Source organism: Vicugna pacos, chromosome 7 (assembly GCF_048564905.1).
Source record: "Vicugna pacos chromosome 7, VicPac4, whole genome shotgun sequence".
Taxonomy (NCBI): Eukaryota; Metazoa; Chordata; class Mammalia; order Artiodactyla; family Camelidae; genus Vicugna; species Vicugna pacos.
This window is the reverse complement of record NC_132993.1, coordinates 67,027,288-67,052,435: the sequence shown is the minus strand read 5'-3', so window position 1 is coordinate 67,052,435 and position 25,148 is coordinate 67,027,288. Positions and strand designations below refer to the sequence as shown.

Below are 25,148 nucleotides of genomic sequence, written 5' to 3'. Positions count from 1 at the left end.
TCAAAAATCAATATCCAAGGCACTAAAGGGTGTGTTTTAGCAAGTCTGTTGGTATCAAGTCATTCTTGGAATCATCCTTTCTCAGGTGTTGCTGGCAAACACTAACGCACACTGGACCAGCTATGCCAGAGACCTTTTGATCTTATTGTCAGGGACTGCAACTCAAACCAATTCAGACCCATGATTTCTCTTGAAAATTAACTTATGGGGGAAAAGGGGAGTAAAGAGCAGGGGCAGACTGATTCAGTGGGCAAAACACTTTCTTGTTCCTTTTCTAAGTACTGGCTAAGTCTAGTTGGAAACAAAGTTATTCCCGAGACTCTGATCTGTTAGTAAGGGAGCAAGACAGACCCTTGTTGAATGTGGAGTGGCACTGTCACGACAAGAAACCTGACATGTCTTAGAAGGCCGGTCTCCTGGAAAAAAAATGTCATTCAAGGGATCCTATGTGGTTAGCATAGCATCTCAGCCTTAGTGATGAGTGACGAAAATGTCACAATGGGTGATCTTACTATTCAGAAACTCCTTAGTCACAAATGAAGAAGATGAAAGTGTCTATCTGGATTGCAAACCACAGGTGTTGCATGTGATGATTTCAGGAGGGGGGAGGGATAGAAATCAGGGTTAACTCAAGCCATTTATGAAAATGTCTGCCATGATTAAGGAGTCCTTTGTCTGGAATGTCTGTGTAAAATCATCATGACTGAGTCACGTTAATGGGAATGACAATATGCATCTTTGAATAGAGTGTTCTTTGGGCTCCTGGCATGTAAGAATCAGTGACTTTTGCAGATTAAACAGTGTAGGCATTTGCTACACTCTATTATATGATTTCCTAAATCCAACTTAATCTCTGGCCTTCACACATGGGTTCCAGTCGGCTGTTTTCATGCAAAACAGTCCCAGATGAGCTGCAGGTAGTGTGGTCCAAAAAAAAAAAAAGTGACTAATCCTTTCTACAATGACAATATGATTGGCACCCTTTATGAGTAGATAACTCATGGGATGTGAACAGCTTGAATTCCTCAGGCAATTTCTCAGCTGTACCCCACCTCCAGTTCCAGTTTAAAATACAAGCCGATCTGGGATGGTGTACAGTGAATAATGGCATGTGATCAATCCGAACAGGAGAGACATTGAGGTCTCTTACCATTACAACGTTTAAAATTTGCTTTATGTAATAACCTGACTTAGGAGGCAGCAGATGGTTCAAAATTCAGCACTCCATGGTACTCCTCCAGGCTTATAAATAATCACTTAATTAAAAGAATGAAACAAAGCATTCAGCACTGCATGTCTGATAAAAACAAAAGTGTAGGCTTATTCTTAGAAAACAGCCCCAAAGAGATCTGTGAACAGCACCAAATGCAAAGGCAAATCCATCGAGGTTATTATCAAGTCTCCTAACTCCCAGGACAGCAGCAATGGCTTACTTTTTCACATGTATACAGTCCCACTTTTTAGATAGCACTTTTCTTGGCAAGTAATCATCCGATGCCTCTTTATATCTGAAATTTTTATAGCTAAGCTGAGGTCCACTAAAAACCAGCTATTGTTGTCCCTTTAAAGCATCAGCACAGTCTCAGAAGCCAAGAACGACAGAAGTGCTGGAAAGCATCTTCACCGTGGACAATCACTTTGGTGAGAAATGTGTTTCTCCCAGACTCTAACTTGTAGAGTTCTTTCTGTCTTCTGTTGAAGAAACAAAATATTTGGCATTGTGTCACCACAGAAGGTACAAAGATCATGTTTGAAATGGGGACACCATGGATATCCTGAACAGGGAGAGTGACCACAGGATGTGGTGGCTCATAGGCAACTCTGAAATTTCCAATTTGTATTCCCTTTTCCCACATCATCAAAGAATAGACTGCCCGAGCTCTTTCCCATAGTTCATACACTTTTCTTCCCATGATCAGAGAGCATCACTGAAATGAAGCAAGACACCTGGAATTCTAAAAAGAAAGCATCCCCGTGACTTGCTAAAAAACATCAGAAGTCAAACGCCCTAATAAAAATGGTCTTGAACTCAAAATTGCCAACAGTGAATAAGGATGGTCTGGATGCCCATAGAAGCATCACTCCACAATCAGCTATTGATTATGGAAAAGACATTCCCAAGAAAGAATAAGATATGAACAACTGATGTGACTCTGAGTGTTTGGCTACTTATATATCTTGTACATAATGCCTTTGTCTCCAGAAAAACCTCACCTGGCCAGTAGACCTTAGTTTGGGTTCATCTGATGAAGTTTTCCTTTAGGTATAAGTTTATAGACTCCTATGTGAGGTTTATGTCATTTGAGGACTAAGGCTCCATGGATAAGGCCCTGACTTGTTTTCCTTAAGACAAAAAGGCAGTTTTCTAGCCTAAAGAGGCTTGACGCGATGGCCAGATCCAGTTGCCATGACATTGACTTCCTGTTGTATACTCCTAGTTAGTTACATAGAGATAATTTGGAACAATTGGTTTTAGCAATATGAAAACATATAAACTGCCTGTCTATATGTCATCTCATTTTGGTGAAAACTTAACAGTTTAGCAAAGGACCCACACTGCACAGAATATTGTTTTATAGGTAGTGTTTGAGAGGAGCTTTACTTTGCTTTCCTGGTAGGGAGCTAGTATTTTGTTTTTTTTTGTTGTTGTTGTTTTTCCACAGAAACCTATCCTTATAATTAGAGCAGCTTACATGGAAGAGCAACAAACTATCAATTCATTCCTCAACGCATTTACTTAACAAACAGTATGGAGTATCTCTCTACCCTACAAGGCATCAAAGAAACAGAGATTAACAATGTACATTCCCTGTCCTTAAGAGGTTTCACTCCAGTAGAGGAATGAGTCAATGATCTAGAAATCACAATACGCTTTGATTAGTGCCATGAGGGAACTACCTAGTGCCAGGAGGGACAAGGGCTCAGAAGATGGGCGGGCTCAGCCTGAAGTGAGGTGTCAAGAAAGGTTTCTCAGAGAAGGGGCCTTGGAATGTATTCACTGAGCAGACAGGTGGTAAAGGTCATCATGAGCACAAGGAACAGCATGTACAAAGGCATGTAGATGTGAGAACACAGTGCATGGGACAAACTACATAGAGTTGTGTTCATTTGGAGGGAAAAATAATGGGAAAATGGTGGCAGACATTCAACAACATGGAACGCTGGTTTGTTGGACAACTATTACAGGCGAAGGCCATCCTAAGTAACTCCAGCTTACAGCTACGGAAATGGGAAAAACACAGAAATACTCATTTCAGATCATAGCATCTGCTGGAAAATGTAGTAGTAGCTGGCCAAGCCTAGCATCCAAAGCATTTCTCCTCGAGCCAAAAAAAAAAAAAAAAAGAAAGGAACATATGTGTGACTTGAGAGGTTACAGTGAAAACATTGCAATCCCTAGTTCTGGACAAATTCAAACCACCAGAAAGTGGCTACCCCAAGGAGTATGAACACTGAACGTAAAACAATAGCACACACTGCACGCAGGACAGGCTTCTGTGAAGCCTGCACGCAGCCTTCCAGGCCCTAGGAAGTCAGTCTCTGCCATTAGGTCTCTGTGTTTCTCACATAAATCATAAAGCCAAACCTGATCATGATATTTATAGCCTGAAGCTTTCAAACTCCAAGTTGAAATTTCCCCTGGTTTCTTAGACAACTGTTCTTACCTTTGTAGAGGGTTAGCCAGTAAACAAATGTGTTTTGGAGCCACCTCAACGCATAGACTGGCCAATGAAGAAGGATACATTTAATAACAAGGTATGATTTCTCATGGTCCTCCAATCAAGGAGTTAGTGCCTTCAGAAATGAAAAAAGACAGACACATTATAACTTGAAATATATCGCTGCTACATTGTAATAAGGGGAACCATAAATGGTGGAGGTTAAGAGTCTGAATTGCAGGATGGGTTGAAAAAGTGTGGGAAGTTAAGCATCGTTTAAAATGCCTGGGATCAAATCCTGGTCCTATCACCTATGAGCTCTTCAGCAAGATCTCTAGCTGCTCTCTGCCTCAGTTCCTCAACCTGTAAAATGGGATAATGATAGTATTGGCCTCAAGACTGTTATGAGGACTAAAGGAGATAATATGTCTACAACAGTGGATCTAAATTCAAATCTAAAGAGAGTAAACCACTTCATTACTCCTCTTTGACTTTTGCTGCCCTTGGATTTCTGGTGGATTTTTGCAACACTGACCTTTGCATTTGTATCCTTATTTTTTCCTTGATTTTCTTATTCTTTCTGCACTTGTGTAATTTTAACTTAAATCCAGAGACATCCATCTCTTTATATATAGTATCACCTTATCGCCAGATAAGGAGACTTGACAAAATCAAGAGACTGGGCTCTAGTCTTAGCCTTTTCACTTACTGGTTGTACAAATTTTGGAAAGTTGCTTCACTCTGTGTGCTTCAGTTTCCATACCTATAAAACTTAGATTATCTTTGTGGCTCCTTCTAGCACTAAAATATCTTGTAGTTTATTTCTATTTTTACCAAAGTCATTGATAAAAATGTAATCTCACTCAATCACCTCATACAGACTTTCCTCCAAACTGTTGTCTTTTAGTATATTGAACTTTTTCATCCAATTCCTATCATTTTCCCATTTTCAAAACAATTCAAGTACTGTCACCAATACCTTGTTGAAGTCATGGTCCATGGCTACAACTCCTGCATAAATAGTTCAATTAATGTTCAAAGATTCTGGTGAAATTTATTTTTAGTTGAACCCATGCTGATTTTTAGTAATTGTCTCATTCATTTCGAAGTGCTTGTGCACTCTTTATTGGAAACTCTATTTTAGCAAATTACCAAAATATACCATGGTTATTGATTTATAATTATTCTTGATTTATAGCTCCTGAAGGTGCCCTTACTCCTTTCCTCTCTAACAATCTTACCATTATTGATTTCTCAGAGATTTTTACTGATTACACAAACTAATCTGTGATTTCCTCCAAAACTCAGAGCTAGAGGCAAACAATGGATTAAGGGCTTTTCTTTCAGTCTTCCCTCCTACCTGGGTGTGAGAGAACTTTTTCAAATATTTGGATCACCATTTCCAGGTTAGGGAATATTCTCACTAGGGAGAATCAGGAAGCAAGAAGGACTGGGTGGTGTACTTCTTGTACTCACCAGGAACCAACTCCCCCAACCAGCAATTCTCTCTCTTCACACCACATCTTCTCCTAGAATACAATTTAAAAACCGTAAGGACAACAAAAATCACTTAGCTCCATTTTCACATTGTTCTTGAGCCTCCCTAATTCTCACATGTTCATGCCAATCTTTTATGTTAACCACAGGGTTGCCCAAGGACCCAATAAACCTATAGCACCCATCCCTGGTACTCATTCTTGCCACACTTGAATGCCCCCATGCAGCCTAGAAACACAGTGTGTTCTTTGGGATCTTGTCTTTTCTGTCTTATTGAGACCATTACATATTTTCTGAGTTAATTTTTAATAAATAAGCTCTATAACTTTTCAGAGTTTCAAACCATGAGAAGTATTTCTCTACTTTTCAAACTTCCCTTCCTAAAGCATATATAGCTAGATCTTGTTTTTCCTTCCTCCACTCCTACTAATACTAGAATTGGGTAGCTTTCTTCCAAAAGTTTACATTATTTCCCCATCCTAAAATGGTTCTTCTTTTATTTTTAAAATGATGTCCAATGTAGGAGTCCCCCTATTTCTTCATGCTTTCAAAGAGGAAACCATATGGCCAGTAAAGCAAGTCAGGAATGTTTCAGATGCCCAGTTCTGAGGCAAATGAGACAGGAAACATCCAGCTGACAATTACCTGAATATCCCCCAATCCTAGTTTTAAGTTTTAGGTTAAAAAGAAAGCTCTTAATAGCAATTAGGTGATCCATTATGCAAATCACAATACTGCTTCAGTTGCTCCCGCTCACTCTTTTTACTTGGGTCTCTTTCCGTACTTCACACCTCAGACTCATAATCACACAGAAGAGGGTCGACAGCAGGTTACGGGAGGAGAGCCACAGTCCTGAAAGTCAAAAGACCTAGTTCTAAATCTTGATTTTGCCCCTACCTGCCAACCGTATGATTACGGACAAGTTTCTTCATCTAGCAGAACTCAGATTCTGTGTCTCTAAAGTGGAGATAATAATAGCCATCAAAAAAAGCTAGGTGTGAATATCAAAGGAGAAAATATACCTATAAATACCTGGTACAATAGTAACTGGTTTTACAACAGCATAAACGCATTTTGAAAACGCACAAACCAAACCACAAACTTTATTCTTCTTTAGAATTCAGGTTGGGGTGGGCAACGGAGGGAAAGGAAGGAAGATTTATAATTCGCCGATTTGTGTGGCTTTTGCTTTTTACATTAAGATTTTTACTCTTACAATCGAAGGAAACTAATTTTAAAATGAACAGTTCACCAGGCTAAGAGTATCTCACCACTCTGTTCTATCATTCATTCCCATTACACGTGTTTCTAACATAACTCTGAACGGCGTAACATTGGCTGTATGATCGCTCCATGCTATTTAATACAGGTGATAGAATTGAAATTATACTTCCTTCTTTATTAGTGCTCCATTCTCATGTTTCAGCTCATTACACATAACCTCCTTTTTCTAAAGTTGTAGTTTCCACGTTAAGCACACACACACACACACACACACACAGGTAACTATCCTTAAAAGGATGGTAAGAGCTGCAGTTTTATTCTAACCCACTACCTTTCCAAACATGGTCCAGCTCATGGTACCCCTTCTTGAGAATCTTTCCCATATTGCCATTATTCTGCGCCTCGTTCATTCCCTTGTCCAGTCCACCTTGTTTGTAAATTGTTCTCAGATATCCTGGAGCTGTGGACATGAAGCCACAGGACCCTATCAGTCAAAAGACAAGCACGTTTTTCTAAAGCAGCTTCTCACTACTCATCCTCCTCCGGGAGAAGACAGTTTCGGCAGGTTAGGACCCTTTCACTGTACTTCCTAGCTGCCTGAAAGCTGCATCTTTCAGATCCTTGCATTTTCTGCCTCCCTGACGGGTTCAGGTCCTGCTAAATAGAATTTTAAGATTAGAAAACTGTAACATTCAAAAGAGATGGCCTCTCCAGTGCCACCCAGAAACTCCATAATCAAGCTTAGCCTTTGCACAGACCAGTCTTATCACCAGTCTGCCAAGTGGTACTTACCTCCAGAAGAAGCCAGGTACTCAGTACAGAAGTAATGACAGTACTGGCTCAGGGCCGTCTCAATCAGGCTAAGTAAACAAGCAACACTTCCATGTTCAAATGAACCAGTAGAGGCAGTTTTGTTCAGGGTTTCTACTCCTGAGAAAAGAATAAATGGGATGCTAGCATCATTCACCCATCCACCCATCCACTCACCTCTACTCCCCCAAATTCATACATATTCAAAAATATATATGTATATACACATATATATATATACCAAAGCAAGAAAGATATGGGTCCTAAATTTGCATTATATTGCATGCTAAATGCTAGATTTTCTTGCTCTTCTATCTGTAGTGAAGCAAGAGGTATCAGGATTGGAAAAGGTATAGAAACCATTTTTGATAGCTCTGGGCTACGTCAAGTGTTGGTTTTATAGCAGGCCAGATCTCCAAGAACATGCTGTGTGGCTGTGTATGAACTTGGCTGTTGGTTTCTGTTGCCAGATGAAATGATGATTAATCAGGACTCAGATGTCACTTGTTTTATGTTACTTGTGCTCTTTGCTAACAGCTGCCTATTTCAAGCTGTGCTTCCTACATGTCAAATATAAACCTGAAACCACAATTTCCAGAAGGAACATTTCAAAGTACTCACAGAGGATGCTGGAAAATTCAGTGTTGTTTCTGATTAAAGGCTACTTCATATATTATATAACTTAACTAGTCAGGATGGAGACAGAAATATTCAGAAAAATGTGACGTAGCCAGGAAAAATAAAAACAAACTAACGATCAGATTTACATATAATCTGTCTATATATTTTAAATATATATTTACGCAAATATTCTGTGCATAAAATGCTTCTTGATAAGCTAGTGTCACTTCCTTTTATTTTGTAATAAAGAAAAACAGTGGAACATTTTCTGTTATTGACATGTCAATTATAAGAAATTTAAATTTGTATTCTGAATATGCTTTAAACATTTTAAAGTACATAATTCTTTTTTTGACAGGGTCCTCAATACTTCCTTATTTGCTTTTGAATCAAAAATAATGTAAGAATAGTATCTATATGCTTTCTTTTCCCATAGTGCAAACAGAAACAGAATTTTTTTGAAGGCTGAGAAAATGTTGGTCAAACTCTTGTGAAGTTCAGAAAAGTGCACGGCAAATATTTGGGGTTGACCAAAAAGAATTGATTTTTTTTGCCTTAACCTAGATAACAAATGTCTAATTTGGACTGTCCATGTAGCATACAGTTCCCAAATTAAACTCTTTCAGAGACTGCCATTTCTAGCAAAAGAGGGGGAAGTGAGAATTAGACAACACCCAGGCTCTTTCTATACAACTCCAGCCAAGTTGTCTAAAAACTGAATTTGGCCAAATCACTGTAGTTCATTGTATGACTGAGTTATAAGAGGCCCCCAGAAACTTAAGGCTTCCCCACTGAGAACACCTGAATAGGACTGACCCTGGTCCAGGGTCTAGCAGAAAGTCTAGGAGAAAGAGAGGAGGACTCTTTCTACTTCCTCTTTGTCTTTTCCCAACACATGAATTACCTGCTTGGAACCAGCTCCCTAATACTAAAAATAATGTACGCAGGGAAGCTTCTGGCAAAGCGTCAAGAAAAGCTGAATGATACAGAGGTGAAAAGGGAGCTGGATAAAGGCCTGGAAACATTCATTATCCATGTGCACTCATTTACTTCGGGGTTTCTAAAAATGGTACCTTCCCGGTCTCCCTCCCCCAGGTGGCAAACCTGCTGAGGCTCTTCCAGATCCCGCAGATAAGCTACGCGTCCACCAGTGCCAAACTCAGCGACAAGTCACGCTATGATTACTTTGCCAGGACCGTGCCTCCCGACTTCTACCAGGCCAAAGCCATGGCCGAGATCTTACGTTTTTTCAACTGGACCTATGTGTCTACGGTGGCCTCCGAGGGTGACTACGGAGAGACGGGGATCGAGGCCTTCGAGCAGGAAGCCCGCATGCGCAACATCTGCATCGCCACATCGGAGAAGGTGGGGCGCTCCAACATCCGCAAGTCCTATGACAGCGTGATCCGCGAGCTGCTGCAGAAGCCCAACGCGCGCGTCGTGGTCCTCTTCATGCGCAGCGACGACTCACGCGAGCTCATCGCCGCCGCCAGCCGCGCCAACACCTCCTTCACCTGGGTGGCCAGCGATGGCTGGGGCGCGCAGGAGAGCATCGTCAAGGGCAGCGAGCACGTGGCCTACGGCGCCATCACCTTGGAGCTGGCCTCGCAGCCTGTGCGCCAGTTCGACCGCTACTTCCAGAGCCTCAACCCCTACAACAACCACCGCAACCCCTGGTTCCGGGACTTCTGGGAGCAGAAGTTCCAGTGCAGCCTCCAAACCAAGCGCAACCACCGGCGTCCTTGTGACAAGCACTTGGCCATCGATAGCAGCAACTACGAGCAAGAATCCAAGATCATGTTTGTGGTGAACGCGGTCTACGCCATGGCCCATGCCCTGCACAAAATGCAGCGCACCCTCTGTCCCAACACCACCAAGCTTTGCGACGCCATGAAGATCTTGGATGGGAAGAAGTTGTACAAGGATTACCTGCTGAAAATCAACTTCACAGGTAAGCGAGGAGCCTTTCATCATCTTCCATGGTGCAAACAGTGGCATCCAAGATAAATCAAATACCTCTGCCCCCGACCCAGAAATTTGTGTTTCGGATTCAAACTGTGAAATATGCCAAGATGCAATATGATGGCTTTTTGATGTTCTTACTTATTTTTGAGTGAATATCTTGTCTGGTGCACCACATAAAATTAAAAGGCCCCCTAGGCTGGGCTGATCTGTGGTAGCTGCCTCCATGTGGGCTATGCTCCATTTGCTGTCTTTCTTGTTATTAGCTGTAGGATATGACACATGTGATATGGGCATTTAATCTTCTTTAGCAGAACTGGCAACTCTCTAAGGACCCTGAACTTCCAAGCTTTCCTTCTGGGTGATTTGAGCAAAAGAGTCTCATAACTTTCCCAGTGGGTGAGAGAAAAGAGTCACTGTTTTCCCAGAGCCTAATTAGGGAGGGAAAGGGAAAGATACTCAGACCATGGTGATTTCCAGGCATTTGAGTTTATTTTTTCTGCTGTACAGAAACGTTTCCATGTCAGCATTAAGAGCTGTGGATTTTCTCAAATTATGTTAGGAAATGAAACTGTTTCTCTGGGAGCTTGAATATAAGCAAATTGAAGACTGATAGAAGTCATTCTGATACAGAGGTGAACAGCCAAAGGTGTATGCAAAGTGGCTTTTACTGCTTCATTTATTTATAAATATGCTCTAAATATTTCTAAATATAGTGCTGCATTTCAATGCACTACTAACAGATAAAAAGCATGAAATCTTTAGAACTGCATTCTCTTCTTAGGTGCATGTGATATCAGCCCATTAAGGTACTGGTTCTGGGGATTTTAGCTTAATTTCAAATCATAAAACGGTAAGTAACATTATCGGGCACAAAAGATTTTGATGCCAAATATAGTGCAATGATACAATGCTCTCATTTGCCTAAGTTGCTCATAATCTTTCATGCCACTGGGGCATTATACTAGTCTGAACACTCTGTTTCAATTGATTTATCATCCAAGACACGAAAGTTAGTATGCTCAAATCATACTATCCTTGGAGCAAGTGGCAGTTCTCACATCTCCCTTGTAGATAAATATTCAGAAGTCAAATGGCCTGAAAAAATCACTGGTAGTACTAAGAGAAGACCCCATGACAATTGGCTCCTATTCTACAACTCTAACCCCTAAACTAGCCTTGAAAACAAGCACAAAAATTACCAGCCTGCTTTTTTGCACATCTTTTCTTTATGCTACCCAGAAAGAGCCAAAAGTAGTGGAAATCAGTTATGTCAGTATCTCCTATTTATCTAATGGATACCATCTCTTACCATGAGAATAACCACTGTAAATGGTAAAGATTAAAACTTTCCTGTGCCCTGTACTCCCACAGGTGTATAACATATATTTTCCTATATGTTATATATATATATATATATATATATATATATATATATTTCAGGATTTATCTCAAAATCCCAGATCAGTTCCCACTGACAGCTCCGGAATATAAGACTGGACCAAAGAGTCAGTAAAAAAGAGTATCTTTAATCTAAATATTAATGAACTCTCAGGTATCTATAAATAGCACCTACAATGCACTTAATTCTTTTTTTGATTGTTGATTTACAATGTTGTGTTAATTTCTAGTGTACAGCATAGTGGCTGAGTTTTATATGTATACAGTAGGACCCTGTTGTTTATCTATTTTATATATAGTACTTACTATCTGCAAATCCCAAACTCCCAATTTATCCCTCCTCATCTCTTTCCTCCCCTACACCCCAGTAACCATAAGTTTGTTTTCTATGTCTGTCTGTTTTGTAAATAAGTTCATTTGTGTCATTTTTTAAAGATTCCACATAGAAGTGATATCATATGTACTTTTCTTTCTCTTTCTGGCTTACTTCACTTAGAATGACAATCTCCAGGTCCATCCATGTTGTTCTAAATGGCATTATTTCATTCTTTTTTATGGCTAAGTAGTATTCCATTGTATAAATATACCACAGCTTCTTTATCCAGTCATCTGTTGATAGACATTTAGGTTGCTTCCATGTCTTGGCTGTTGTACATAGTACAATGCACTTAATTATTAAAGATGAATAGGATAAGTATCCTCATTCAGACATTTGGAGTAACTAATCATTGATCTTTATTCACCACAAGTGTTAATTAAACCTGTTATTCTAGTTTATTCCTTACTGTTTAGTATGCAAGTATACAATATATCCACTCATCAATAGCTAATATAAAGAATAGTTCAGAGAACCCTTGTGAGGTGTTTTTTGTAAGCAAAATATTTTCTTTCATTTCACTGACTGAGTCTTAAGTAGCAAAGAAAAGTGAAGAAGTAAGGCCACTATTTGGATAAATAAGACAACAGTATCTTCTTTTCATCTGCCTTGTTCAATTACTGACTTTGATTCTGCAATTTAGCTTGGCTGTGCAGACCTGACCACAAAGTGCTATTTTTGCCTTCTCAATTTGCTCAACATTACCAGTCATTCTCCACCTCTGAAGAGAATAGAAGGGTGAAAAACAGATTCAAACTACAGAAAAGAGGGAATTTAGACCAGCCACCAGGTGAATATGCACAGGAGTGAGAACTGGACAAGAAAATGCCTGACTGTGGAAGGATGCCGAGTTGCTAAATTAGCTAACTATGTACATTAAAAAAATAAGACTCACTCAGTTAGCTCTTGAAAAGCAGGTTTGTTTTACCTTTTTTTTTTTTCTGGAATAGTATCTTTGATTTTCTATCTTGAATATTGAGGCCATGGACTAGGCCCAATAGTGAACGCTTAGCAAAAGCTACGCAATCTTTGCTCCAATGGATCTAAAAAGTCCTCTTCCAAACATCTGTCTGTATTCAGTGTATTTACTCCAGGATTCTTCTGGCAAAGAGTTTTAGCCAGTTTCCTTTGAGTTCAAGTTCTTGCAGGACGGCAGAGCTAAGCGTCCCAAGAACACTCTTCCGTTCCTGGTACAGTTCTATTATCTAGTTCTAGCACTGGCCAACGTTAATATTCCTTGCAGTTAACTCAGTTTGAATATTCCTCTAGCAAAAGAGATTCTGCAGAATTATTAAAGATTAATAGTTAAAGATTCTTCTAAGTAATGGACTCTTCTGCCATAAGATCACTTATCACGACTATCTACCTACCTCTCTAGACTCCTGCCATACAACCAGCATTCACCCTTCCTTCCATTAAGACGACTTGTGTTCACCACGCACATCATGCCTTTATTTTGGCCTTTGTGCCCTCTGTATATGCTGTTTCCTCCACCTAGTACAGTCTCATCCCACCCCCTTCTGCCCTATCCAGCACCTTCACTTGTTCCATCTCCACTGCTACTATCCTGGTCCAAGCTTGCACTTCTGTAATAGCCTCCTAGTTGATTTACTCTTGCCCACCTCCAACCCAGCCTCCAAGCCATTCTCTGCACAACAGCTAGGAAATGGAAGTCAGAGCATGTCACGCCGCTGTGCATAACCTCTGAGGGAGTTCCCCCGTGTCACTCACAAAGTCCTTACAGTGTCCTTCAGGGTCCTACTTGATCCACCCCCTGCATCCCTTGCTGCTCTCTTTCTTGCTTATTTCACTCATGCAACCCTTGTTTCCCAACGTAGGGCTTTCTCACCACCAGCTCTCTCTGCCTGTAATGCCCTGTCCCCAGCCATCCCTATAGCTGATAAATCCCCTTACTTCCATCAAGCTTTACTTAACTGTTAGTTTCTTATTGAGGCCTACCTGGCAATCCTTCTTCAGATGGCAGTGCACGGCCCCCAACCCTCACCACAGGTGCCCCTATTTCCCCTTCATCTGCTCTACTTCTTTTAACACCATGATTTTTTTCTCTTTCTCTCTTACCACGTCATTTAATATTTTCATGCTCATTCTTTATTGCTGGATCTCCACACTTGAATCTAAACTCCATGAAAACAGAAATTATCATCAGTTCTATTCATTGATGTAGCCCAAGCATAATAAGCGTTCAGTAAATATTTGCTGGTTATGAACAGCACTTAACACCCAAACTCCTATTTCCTTCTCTATCTCTATTATCAGACTGTGACCTTTTTCAAGACAGAGAACATATGTTTCATCTCTGATCTCAAATACCCAATACATTCTCTGGTACAGAGTGGGCATTATATGAACATTTACTGAAGGAAGATGGAATGAGAAAAAAACAAAAGATCTATATATGATTCTTTTCGTGAAAATGCAATGCATGTATTTTGTTCATTAAGAAAAGAGTTTCAAGAAGGGAAAGTATATGACTTGCAGAATGGCTTGCTTTTTTTTTTTTTTAACTAAGCGCTGTTAGTTATGTCCTGTCATTGTATTTGAGACAAACTGAAAACAACTTAGCATTAGCGTTGGATCTCTTAGTCATCACTGTCTTCTAGACAAAGCCCCCAAACTGAAACTAATTTGCCCAAGATCATCCTCTGGTTAGCGGCAGGGCCCAAGACTGAAATCCAGGTCACCAAATCCAGTGCTGCTTTTAATAGATACAACGGAAATTTGGGAAGTTGAGGAGTTTGGTCCACTTAACACAGTTCCTGAAACACACTATTAATGGAAGGTTTACTAAGGGAATGAAAGACTATCAATAAGTAAGTTTGAAATATGTTTCTTCTTGTGCTCCTTCTTATGATCCCTTTAATACGCCTGGACCACTTTCTCCATTACTTGATTCATAAAACCCAAATTTTGGAAGCTGAGTCTTAGAATCTAAACGTGAGGATATTTAAAAAAAAAAAGCTTCAGAGCACTTTTTATTAGTAGAATTGTTCTATCTGAAAGAACCGTGTCATCCAGAATTCGAAAGTAAACATTTAAATGAGAATTATATCTGTTGGCATGTGACTTTTCAAAATGATTTTGAATAAAATTCCATGTGCTCATCATGTAAAAGGAAAGCTTAACCACCCAAGACAGTTAAAAACAGAAAGGGCTATTAAACACAGAAAGAAAGGCAGTATGACTGTCATTTCGCGCGTTCACAGTGCAGTACCATCGTTCCCACTTTTTATTCTGAGATGAGTTCCAGGAAATGGAATAGACTAAAATCACAGAGTTACAAAAGGCCTCCTCAAAGATGAACTTGCTTCTACTCCTCACTCGACAGAGTGGAACTTCAGGATGTCAGCATTATGATCTTCACTTACTAAAGTACATGAAAGTGAACTCAGCTGTCAGGGTGGCATGGTAGCCAGAGTACACCCAATTCAAAAGAAAAAAGAAAGAGCTCCCACTTACCAAACATACTGCAGAGTATGCTCCAAGACATATCCAGCAGCCAGTAAGCGTTCTCTTGGGAATAACACTCACCACGTTCCTTTGTGTGAGTTACAGAACTGGGCTAAAATGTTTGAGAATGGAAAAACTGAGAATTCTACACAATAGGAAATTTATCCAAGATCACATTATAAATAGGTGACAGAGCAAACCCCCAAGGTCCTGATTTAGTCACTGATTCCACAGATAGTTTTAGACTTTCTGCTAGGACCTCGGGACCCAACAGTAAACAAGACAGATGTGGCCCGTGCTTCATGGAGCTGACGTCAGTTACTAGTTACCAGGACAGCCTCAAAGTATAGAAGCAGTATTATTGGGGCTGCAATCTCAGGGTCTTGCCCTCAGTTCTGTCTTCTATTTTGGTTTTGAGTTTGGTTTTGGATTGGAAAATCATTGTGTATCTTATGCCCAAAATAAATCTAAACTCACTGAACAGATCTTATTCCCAGGGCTTGAATTACAAACCAAGAGGACAGCTCCTTGTTACTGCTGGTCCCAGTGGTCATAGTGGGGATGGATCATAGGACACACAGCCATGACAGATTTTTTTTTTATTCATTTGTTTGTTAGTTGCTTTTCTTTTTTCTTTATTTCCTTTTTTCTTTTTTTTTTGGTGGCATACTTATCTCCTGGTACCAGCAAATAGACAGTCTACTGAGATCAGAGACCTAGAGCCTCATGGAGATGCTCTGGCTTTGTTCTTATGTTTACAATTCTCCACACATGAAAGAGGGGCACAGGCAGAAAATGGGCATTCCAGCCTCACTGCCCCATTCACCTCGGCATCTGACTCATCCAGTGGGTACAAAGTTCGCCCCTGGTTGGAACTGTAATCACAGAGCCTGGGCTGGGAAGGGCAGATTTTCTGGGACACTGCACTCTAAGGAATATGTTTGAGCTGGCCCTAACCCAGCAAGGCTCTCCTCTTGAAAAGTACAGGGCCATCCAAGGCACAGCGAGGAAGCCAAAATGGTAATGGCCACATCTTTAGATGAATGGGCTTTGAAGTCCCTGAAAGAGCAAAGTGCTCTTGATCTCGCTTCCTCCCCTGGAACATTTGTAGTTCCCACAAAAGCACAGAAACTTGTTCCAGCTCTGCTGATCAAAAGCATTTGCAAAACGTAAAGATAAATATCCTGGACTTTTCCCCCCCTTTTCTCTCTGGTCTGCTTCCTGGGGTCACGAGAATAAGATCTAAACCCCCAAAGGACACCACTCTTGTGGTCACTTATTTGTTTATGCGCCATGCGTCCGTGCTCTGGTATCCTCGAAGCTTGAGAAATGATTCTCATTTTCAGGTCACACTGCAGAGAACAGGAGCCTCTAGAAAACCTAATTTTCCACTTTGGCCTGAGCTTTCTACTGCTGCTGCTGGTTATTATTATCATATAGTTGTCATTATTACTATTATAATTCTTTCATCATGTTTAATTTATCTTGATCCATTTTTAAGAGCTGTCCTGTCCATGAATGAAGTGGGAAAACATAATCATCCCCAAGAAAGTATGAAAAAAATGACCACCTTGCTGATTGGAAAAAAAGTACAGTTAATATGCTATTTCCTCTGTTTCCAGACTTTTGGACACTGTCATATATTTACAAGAACATCACCAGTAAAGCTGTCTGGAGACTGAAGAAAATATTCAAAGCATTTAAATATACATATAACTGAAATATTGTTTAAAAATCAGTTTATCCTCCTTTCCTGACCTTTGGGATACCCAGTGTCATCCCACAATAGCCTAGTCCTCTAAAGGTTTCTAACCTCTGGAAATATGATCACAGTTGAGTTGAAAACACGTTTTTCCACTTCCCTATACACTTGTGCCACTACTCACTCTCCACAGAACACTTGAAAACCAACCTAGAGAAAGGATGTATTTTCAATGGGTTCAGAAAAAAATTCCTGACCAGGGTGACAAATGTATACTGAAATGGAAGACTTTTCTCTCAAAGATTTTAAAAGATTAGATTGTCACCTAATGGAGCAGCAGATTATGGGAAGTCCTCCAGAGCTGGGTTTCAGAAACCTTTCTAGGAACCTAGCAAAATTCTCATAATACCTTAGCAGTGAGTCCAGCTTCTGAAGATGAAGGAAGCTGATGTAAGACCCTGAGGCATAGGCACTGAGGAGGATGGCTGAGGAACTCAATGGCTGGTCACGATTCCAACCTCCCTCTTACTCTAAACATTTAAAAAGAGCCCACAGTACCTTTAGTCACCATGTGGGACATCACCAGGAAAGGTTACATTGCCATTCTTCACATTTTTCCCCCAAACCCTTAGCACTGTACCTGAGGTAACATAGGTACTGCATCTGGCTCTGTTTCATTCCAAAACTAAGACGTAATGGATTCATTCCACTGTCTAAGGTGAATTAGAATTTGGTAAGGTGGTGGAATCCCCAGAAGTTATAGTACTAAATAACATTTCAGAAATAGCATTTTATTTGAATCAGAAAATATTCAATATTATATTTATGAAATATATTCAAACTTTTAATTCCATCAAAAAACTATAAACAATTTTGCTACCACAGAGTTGACCGTATATTGAATTTGTAAAATAATATCTCAGATACAAATTTATGTTCATACACAAACTAAGCCACTGACCCAAGTAAGATTAGATGTTCTGAGACTGGTCAATAATAATCTCTTATGATCCTTTGTATTTGTGTGCGATCAGTTGTAATGTCTCCTCTTTCATCTCTAATTTCATTCATTGATAGCATGGAGTTAGGCTCCTTCCAGGAGGAAACTGGGTGGTGGGCCTTTTTTGCCTGCTCCGTCTGTACTTAGCCTGGAGTGGTAGCTGCAGCAAGTGCTCACACCCTTCAATAACTACTTCTTTGTTTGCTGTAGTCTGGCAGGTCTAGTGGACACAATTCCTGTTGGCCTTCAAAGCTAGGTGTGTTGGGGCTCTTACTTTAGATGGGAATCTTAAAAGCTCCATCTCTAGATGTTGGGTCCAAACGCTTCACTTTTCAGGGAGAAGCTGTGAGGTGTGGGGTCCCTTCTGTTCATATGGTGATGTGCTGGGAGATGACTGGATAAAGAAGTTGTGAGATATATAGACATGAAGTTGTGATACGTATACCAGCATTTGGTCTTTGGCATCTTAAGAGAGGGACAAGTAGACACAAAGGAGAGATCAACAGGGAGCAGGAGTTCAGAAAAGGCTTCCTAAAAGATGTAACACTGGACAAGACTAAGCTTTTGTTAGAGAGGAGAGGAAGAAGATTTTCTAGGTGAAGTCATCACTCCACACTGGCATGTTAATAACTTTTCAAATGTGTCATTTCTGTTTAACCTGCATGAAATTCAGAGCTCATTTGGAAACTAGAATTCAACAGCGTTGACCTGATTTTTTTAGATTAAATCTGAAATGTGCCTTTTCAGTCCCTTTCTAAAACAATGTATATATTTTTCCTAAATCACATCTTTTGTGATCACTAACCTATATCGTCTTCACCCTGAACTTCAGCAAAACCAACAAAGCTCTCATCTGAAGAAGGGATGAAAAGAAAAAGAAACCAGAATTTATGGTTGCTCCCTGCCTGACAATAGCCATTGTATATTTCATTCATCCATTCCCACAAAAATCCTGTCAGCTGAGTAAATATTTCCCCTACTTTAAAGATTTAAATGAGGCCCAAAGGAGTTGACTGACTTCCTTAAATTTGCAAAGCTAAGTAGCCTTCAAAGCCAACCTAAGGCTGTTTCCTAATCATGTGTTATTTTCCACCATTGCTGCCTGAGGAGAAAAGAGTAAGTTTGTACCTAGAAAAAGGGTGTGGTCCCCTTGTCACTGGGTTCAGCTTACTGTGTGCAGTTGCAGTAAGAATTAACAACTGCTCCAAACTGTTCGTTATCCGGAAAGGAATTTGTTAACTCTTTCATTAATTGCCATAAAGGGGTCTTCAATAAAGAATGACTCATAGCAGAGGACTCAGATTATATACTTCACTTCTTCCTCTGAGAGCATCAAATTGCACTAGATCAATATTCGCAATATCATACTGTAATTTCCGAGAATCAATAGGAAATTGCAAAAAAAAAAAAAGTAATCAGGCTACAGGTCACTGTGTCTTAAATGCTGTTTAAGACTGCCTTTTTCTTCCCTGACACCCCATTTTCCCCATTTTCTCATTCTAATTATAAACCTCCATGCTCACTCCAGAATTTCCATCCAAGGTCATAATAATTTTGTGGGCTGGTTTAATGTATTTGGATGTTCTTCTGGTTGTGTTCTTACTGCTGGGTAGTTGTGGTTGTTTGTTTTGTAGCACATATCACAAATTAGGTTTTCTTTCTAAAAAAATTAAAAATACTACTGGTACTTTCATAAATTAGAACTTTTTATTTTTAAGAGTTTTCTGTCCCAAAGTTTTGTTATAAACCATCCAATCAGCAATAATCAAGTGGTAGCCCTATACCACTTGATTATTGCTGATTGGGGTACTTAAAAAAAAATCTTCTCTGTCCCTAAAATATTATAATCCAATAAAACCTTAATCTTTGATTATCTCAATTTTAACACAAGTAGAAAACAAAAAAAATTTATTATGTCTCAGTCATCAAAAATTAAGCTTTTGGATAGGATAATGGAGTTATTTATATCCTCTTCATTTTTATTCATTAAGAAGTCTGTGTCAATTCCAGAAATATTTTAAACCAAAAATATAAATAAAATGCTTCTAAAAGGAAAGCAAGATGCCTGCTTCCAGGGATGGGTCACTGCACTGCTCCTGCCTCCCGAAATTCTCCCTCTGAATTTATCCTATGGATAATGCCTCCTTTATTTAATTCCTTCCTTTTCAATGCAGAAATTTATTAAGTTCTTTTCTGTCTTTTGTCTTGCAAGAGTCTTTTGCTGCTGAATTAATCCAGTAGTCAAATAGGGGGAAAGAAAAGTAAAGGAAAGTCTACTCTTTCATTTTTCTTCATAAATTATAATCTTACTTAAAATATTGTAGCAATATTTAGGATACTGACAGACACTTTTATAAATGAAGAGCAGAGGTTATTATTTCTCATATTCTCTCTCAGGTGAGAGAATGGAGGGTGAGAGAGGTGAAGTCACTCACCCAGGTCCAAGAAAAAGAATCCCTCCTGAATGAGAGTTCATGTCCTTTGCTCATTGTTCAGTGACACATCCCCTCAACTTCCAAGGGAACAGGCAGTATAATAAAGCAAGAAACAAGAGTGGCTGGAGGCAAAACCTCTGGTTATGTTCGCTGTTGGAGAGCCTTACGAGAATATCCACACTAATGAGAGCAAGAGACACGGAATCCACGAAGTTCACCTTCTAGATGTGCCACTGCATGGCTGTGTGGCTTGACGCAGATCCCAAAACCACTCCAGGACTCATCTGTTAACATTTTAGAAACACTACAGATATGTTAAATGCCAAAGAGAACTAGCAGACACGGTATTTTTGTCCTTGACCTTTCATATGACTAAGGTGTTCCTGTATCTGGGAGGACTGCAACTTGGGGCTGTAGTCAAAGAGGATGGGAATCCACATTCCACTCACACTGAGGAGACTTCTTGAAGGAAGTGGGATCAGAAGTGGACGTGAAAGAACCAGGTCAATTTCATGTAGTCATTCAGATTTATTGCTGACCTTCCCTTCATCAGCCTCAGCTCTAAATCCAATCAATTAAGCAATGAAACCTAACAAAAGCCCTACCCTTGTGGAGCTTCTGTTCCGTAAATAAGCTTGCAAATACACAGCATGTCACACAGAGATAAATAAAGCAGGGAGGGGACTATGGAGTCCCGGGTGTGGGGGGAGGAGTTACTGTTTTATATAAGGGGGTCTGGGAAACCTTCTCATAGGAGCAGAGACCTGGAGACGAGGGAGCAAGGCATGTGGACGTACGGGGCGAGCATTTCCAGGAAGACACTAACAGAGCCTGAGGCGAGCACCTGCTTGACGTGTTAGAGGAGATAAAGAAGCCAGCGTGGCTGCATGAAGCTCGCACAGAAGAGATAGAGGAGATGAGGCTGGAGGGGTGGTGGGGTCAAATCCCAGAGGACCTCTTAAGGATTTTGGCTTTTACTCTGAGTTAGATTAGAAGCCAGCAGGAAGCTCTGGGAGAGAAGTGACCAGAAACAGAGCAAAGATTTAGAAGAGGGCACATTTTAAAATTATGGTTTGCTTATCAGAAAAGCTAATAAAAAAACCTAAGGAGGCCTGTCAAGGTTGACATCCTAACACAAATCTTCTGTAAATTCTGAGGATTCTAAGACATTTTAATTTCACAAGAGTAAACCTTTTGTTAAAATCTCCAGGGTACTTCACTCAAACTAGAATCAATTCTATTGCACGTTACCAACAAGCACAGGTGAATTTACTTTTCATAGTTAAGTTGTGATTTTTCTACTCCAGCCTCAAAACTGGACCAAAGTACTTACCCAGATAACGATGTACATTCTCCATCCATACTTCCTACCATATAACTGTCGATTATCTCTACAGAAACAAAAGATAGAACAGAGTCACGTTTGCTAAGCTCTGAATATCATAGTGATTATAGGATACTCTTTCCTCTGTAAACCTGTCTGCCCCACAACACAAAGCCCCTACTCCAACTGTGTGACTTCAGGCAACCGTCACGTTGTCCTGGCCTCTTTTACTTCCTGTGCATAATAGTGACAGTAAGGTGGCCTACTTCAGTCCTTATAATATTTATTACTAATGCCAGCACCGTCATTAAATGTTATGGGCTTCATTGATCAAAGTATTAAGTCATTTCTGCAACAATTATTGAAGCACCTTTCTTATGTCAGACACCAGAAAGGGGACAGAGAGAAAAGATGTGACCGCTACCCTTGAACAACCACTAACCACGGGGGAGAGGCCAGCATACATCTTGGAACGCACTATGAGGCAGGATGCAGCAGGGGCTGCGGCACAGGTATTAGGGCAATAGAATCACTTGTTTAGCACTTTACATTTTAAAAATATACTTGTATATACAGTTTCTCATTTGATTTTTAAACCACTTACAGGCAATCTGCAAACAATCTGTACTTACTAAACACAGTTGAAGGTAATGCAAATTCCAACTGGGGATTAAGGAAAGGGCAGGAGTAGTTCAAGAAAGGCCTCTCAAGAGAAACTTGAAGAATAAGATATTTTAAAATTGGGTGAATATTTGCACATGTGTAATATGAAAGACTTTACAAATTCCCAAACAGCCACTGCCTCTCACCCAAGGATGGAATCTCTTGCTTTCTGGTTCATGATGACCTTGACTTTTCCATTCTGGGGAAAACTACGTGGATTCTGGCCTATAATAGTTTACTCAGTCTCATCCCTTGTCAAAAGGTCAAGATACTAAAAACTTCTGCTCAATATTTCTCAAGAAAGAAAATATTGACACCCATCATCAACATTCAGGAACCTAGCAAACATAAATCTTGTTTTCAAGAGTAACACGGGTAAAAACTGAAATTTTAAAAATGACATTCTGCCAGAAATGTATAAGCACTTACTGGTTTTATTAGGAAGAAAAACACTGTTGAAACCACAATATGACACTCCTGTGTCATCAGGAGTGTCATATTCTGGCTCTACGTCACTGAGAATCACAGGGCAATCTGGTTTGGTTCCTCCAAATTGGAAACTACTTCACATAATGTGTTGACTGAAAATATTCTCTCTGCCAGTTTGGAAATACCTTCTTTCTTGAAGCTGATCTTTGCTTAATGACTTTGGTAACCACAGAAGGTTAACCCAAATTGAAGGTTAACTGCATGAGTATTATGGAATCAGTGAAATACACTGAACAGAGAATCAGGGATGTGAGGTCTGCCCCAAGTTGTGACATTAACTAGCCCTGAGGCCTTGAACAAGTAATCCAAGCTCTCTGGTCCTCAGTTATGTCATATATCAAATAAAAGAATCCTTCTCGGAAAAGAACTTTCTCTTTTTAAGGAAAATTTTAATTAAAACACTAATCTCTCTCTCTCTCTCACACACACACACACATGCTACATACAAATACACCTATTGGAATAAGTTCTCATCTTTTTTCACAGAATCACCAAAAAAAAGTTTCTTTATCTTTTAGTACCACTGGAACAATGGATCATTTTCCCCACTTTATCAAAATTTCATCTAGTCAATACTGTTTCTTGTCCTGTGGGGAGCATCTTTAATCGACACTGGCCCATATGTCACTTTTTCCTGTTTGGCGCTCACGATAAAATTGGCCAGATCATCTATTTCCAGGTGAATATCACCATCAGGGAAACATCAAGGAAGAAGTAGAGAAGGGACAGCAGAAATTGACAGCAACTTATTTCAACCATAAATTCCTATTTCTAGCACACGCAGTGCCATCCGATTGCTTTATAAGTTGTCATTAGAGTAAAAGTTCATGGGAAGGGACAACAGTACATTTGCTGAAAAGCTGGAAAGAAAACATTTAGCTTTATGTCTTTTCAAATTTTTTTTTCAGATTGCCAATATAAAGGATGAACCTTTGAACTTTAAGGCATTTTAAACTTGTCCTAAAAGAACCAATAAAAGCAAGTAAATCACTCTGAACCATTTTTGTTCCTCCATCCTAGGTGTATGATTTTGCCTTCCCACACTGTCCCCACGCTCCAGGAAGTGTCATCTCCGGGACTACTGCAGGTAGATGAGAGGAGATGCAGTAGCTTGGATGACACTCTTGTACCTACCTGATGCCCCTCTGGCAAATATGCCCCCATTCTGAACCCTGTCCTTCGTGCTCCCTCACACCCATCTCACCCCACATGCCGAGAGGCTTCCAAAGAGCTCTCATTGAGTGGATTCTTTTAGCAAAATGGGAAGGAACCTTGCAGATTACTTAATCAAAGTTTGCAAGCTCTTTTACAAAATTAACAGGACTATTTCTTAAACAGTATTACACTAAGAAATACAGTATCAAAGGCATAAAAGTGGAGTCACTTTGATTGAATTCAGGAGGTGAATGGGACTGTGATGCCCATCGGACAGCCTTCTCTTCCCTCTCCTCAGTCTGCTGTACTCATTTGCTACATGGGGAAACCAGAGACACATTCCTATCTATATAATAGGAAGTTTATATAATAAATATATACTATTCTATTAATGTATTGTATATTATATAACATATATAATTGAAGTTTTTCTACTTACAGATTTTAAATATACTAATTTTTATTCAGACTAGCAAAGTTATGATCGGGAATTAAAAATTCTACCCATTGAACCACAACCAGATGAGGGCACAAACAGCCATACATGGTCATCAGGTCCACAACCACTGCACTTCCTTAGTTTATGGTGTTTTTTATGAAAAGTGCTTACTCCATTTTGAAAGGTTAAAAATAGTGAGAACATTAAAAGTGCTGGTAAGGAGATACGTATATATGATATATGATTATAAGAGGTGTGAGATAATTTGTTTTAAGTGTTGATAAAAGTGCCCAGTTTTACAATGCACACATGAGATTAACCAGTGGAATGTTCCACTGCACACTGACAGCATGACTCAAAACTTGGGGAAGCCCACATACCTGTGCTGATGCAACTGTGCATCAAGAGATGAGGAGAAGCAACTGACCAAACAGGGAAACTTTGGTGCATGGGGCTACAGAGTTGATATTTACCTCTGATGCCTGTTAACCTTGTGATAATTGGAAAAGATGTCAGACTTAGGATCAAGAACTGAAAACTGACTCTTCATTAAAGTGTTGCTGTTGAAACTTTCGTTCCAAGCTACAGATGGTTCTTTGGTTTTAAAGCCCATTTGAATCTAAACAGAATCAAAGTGAGCATCAAAGTTGTGAAGGAGAACATAGCTGGTGGGAAATTCTTTACAGCATTCACAGGGAACAGCAAGGGTAATCCCATCCCTGCCGATTTTTGATGTGGAAAAATCAGTCCTTGTAGGAAGGGAATAATATGCCTATTTACCACTTCATACGTTTATAACAATGATGGAACTGTAGGCATAAACTCTCCTCAATCACTTTGGACTTAGGGCCAAAGGGATTTATGGACAGCTCCTTTGGAGTCTAATTAATTCATACATAGAGAACCAATTTGCTCTATAAAAT

The 25,148-nt window shown here is 39.8% G+C and overlaps 2 protein-coding genes across 15 annotated transcripts in view; one reads left to right on the top strand and one right to left on the bottom strand.

Moving 5' to 3' along the window:
* ELAPOR2 (endosome-lysosome associated apoptosis and autophagy regulator family member 2) overlaps positions 1-25,148 on the bottom strand; it is a 660,265-nt gene that overhangs the window by 348,096 nt on the left and 287,021 nt on the right. For 11 of the 14 annotated variants that reach the window (XM_072965097.1, XM_072965100.1, XM_072965099.1 and 8 more), the window contains 6 exons: positions 21,489-21,546; positions 15,028-15,130; positions 7,173-7,310; positions 6,054-6,113; positions 5,136-5,188; positions 3,666-3,795 (listed from right to left, as the gene is read on the bottom strand). The gene's annotated coding sequence lies outside the window, so the exon portion shown is untranslated. Of the gene's footprint in view, positions 1-3,665; positions 3,796-5,135; positions 5,189-5,801; positions 6,009-6,053; positions 6,114-7,172; positions 7,311-14,779; positions 14,936-15,027; positions 15,131-21,488; positions 21,547-25,148 lie in introns of those variants that run through there. The other 3 variants (XM_072965090.1, XM_072965088.1, XM_072965096.1) reach the window with 3 other exon arrangements.
* GRM3 (glutamate metabotropic receptor 3) overlaps positions 1-25,148 on the top strand; it is an 87,933-nt gene that overhangs the window by 11,311 nt on the left and 51,474 nt on the right. The window contains exon 2 of the mRNA XM_006211871.4: positions 8,907-9,762. Within this exon, the coding sequence (XP_006211933.1) occupies positions 8,907-9,762 (856 nt within the window). The remainder of the gene's footprint in view (positions 1-8,906; positions 9,763-25,148) is intronic.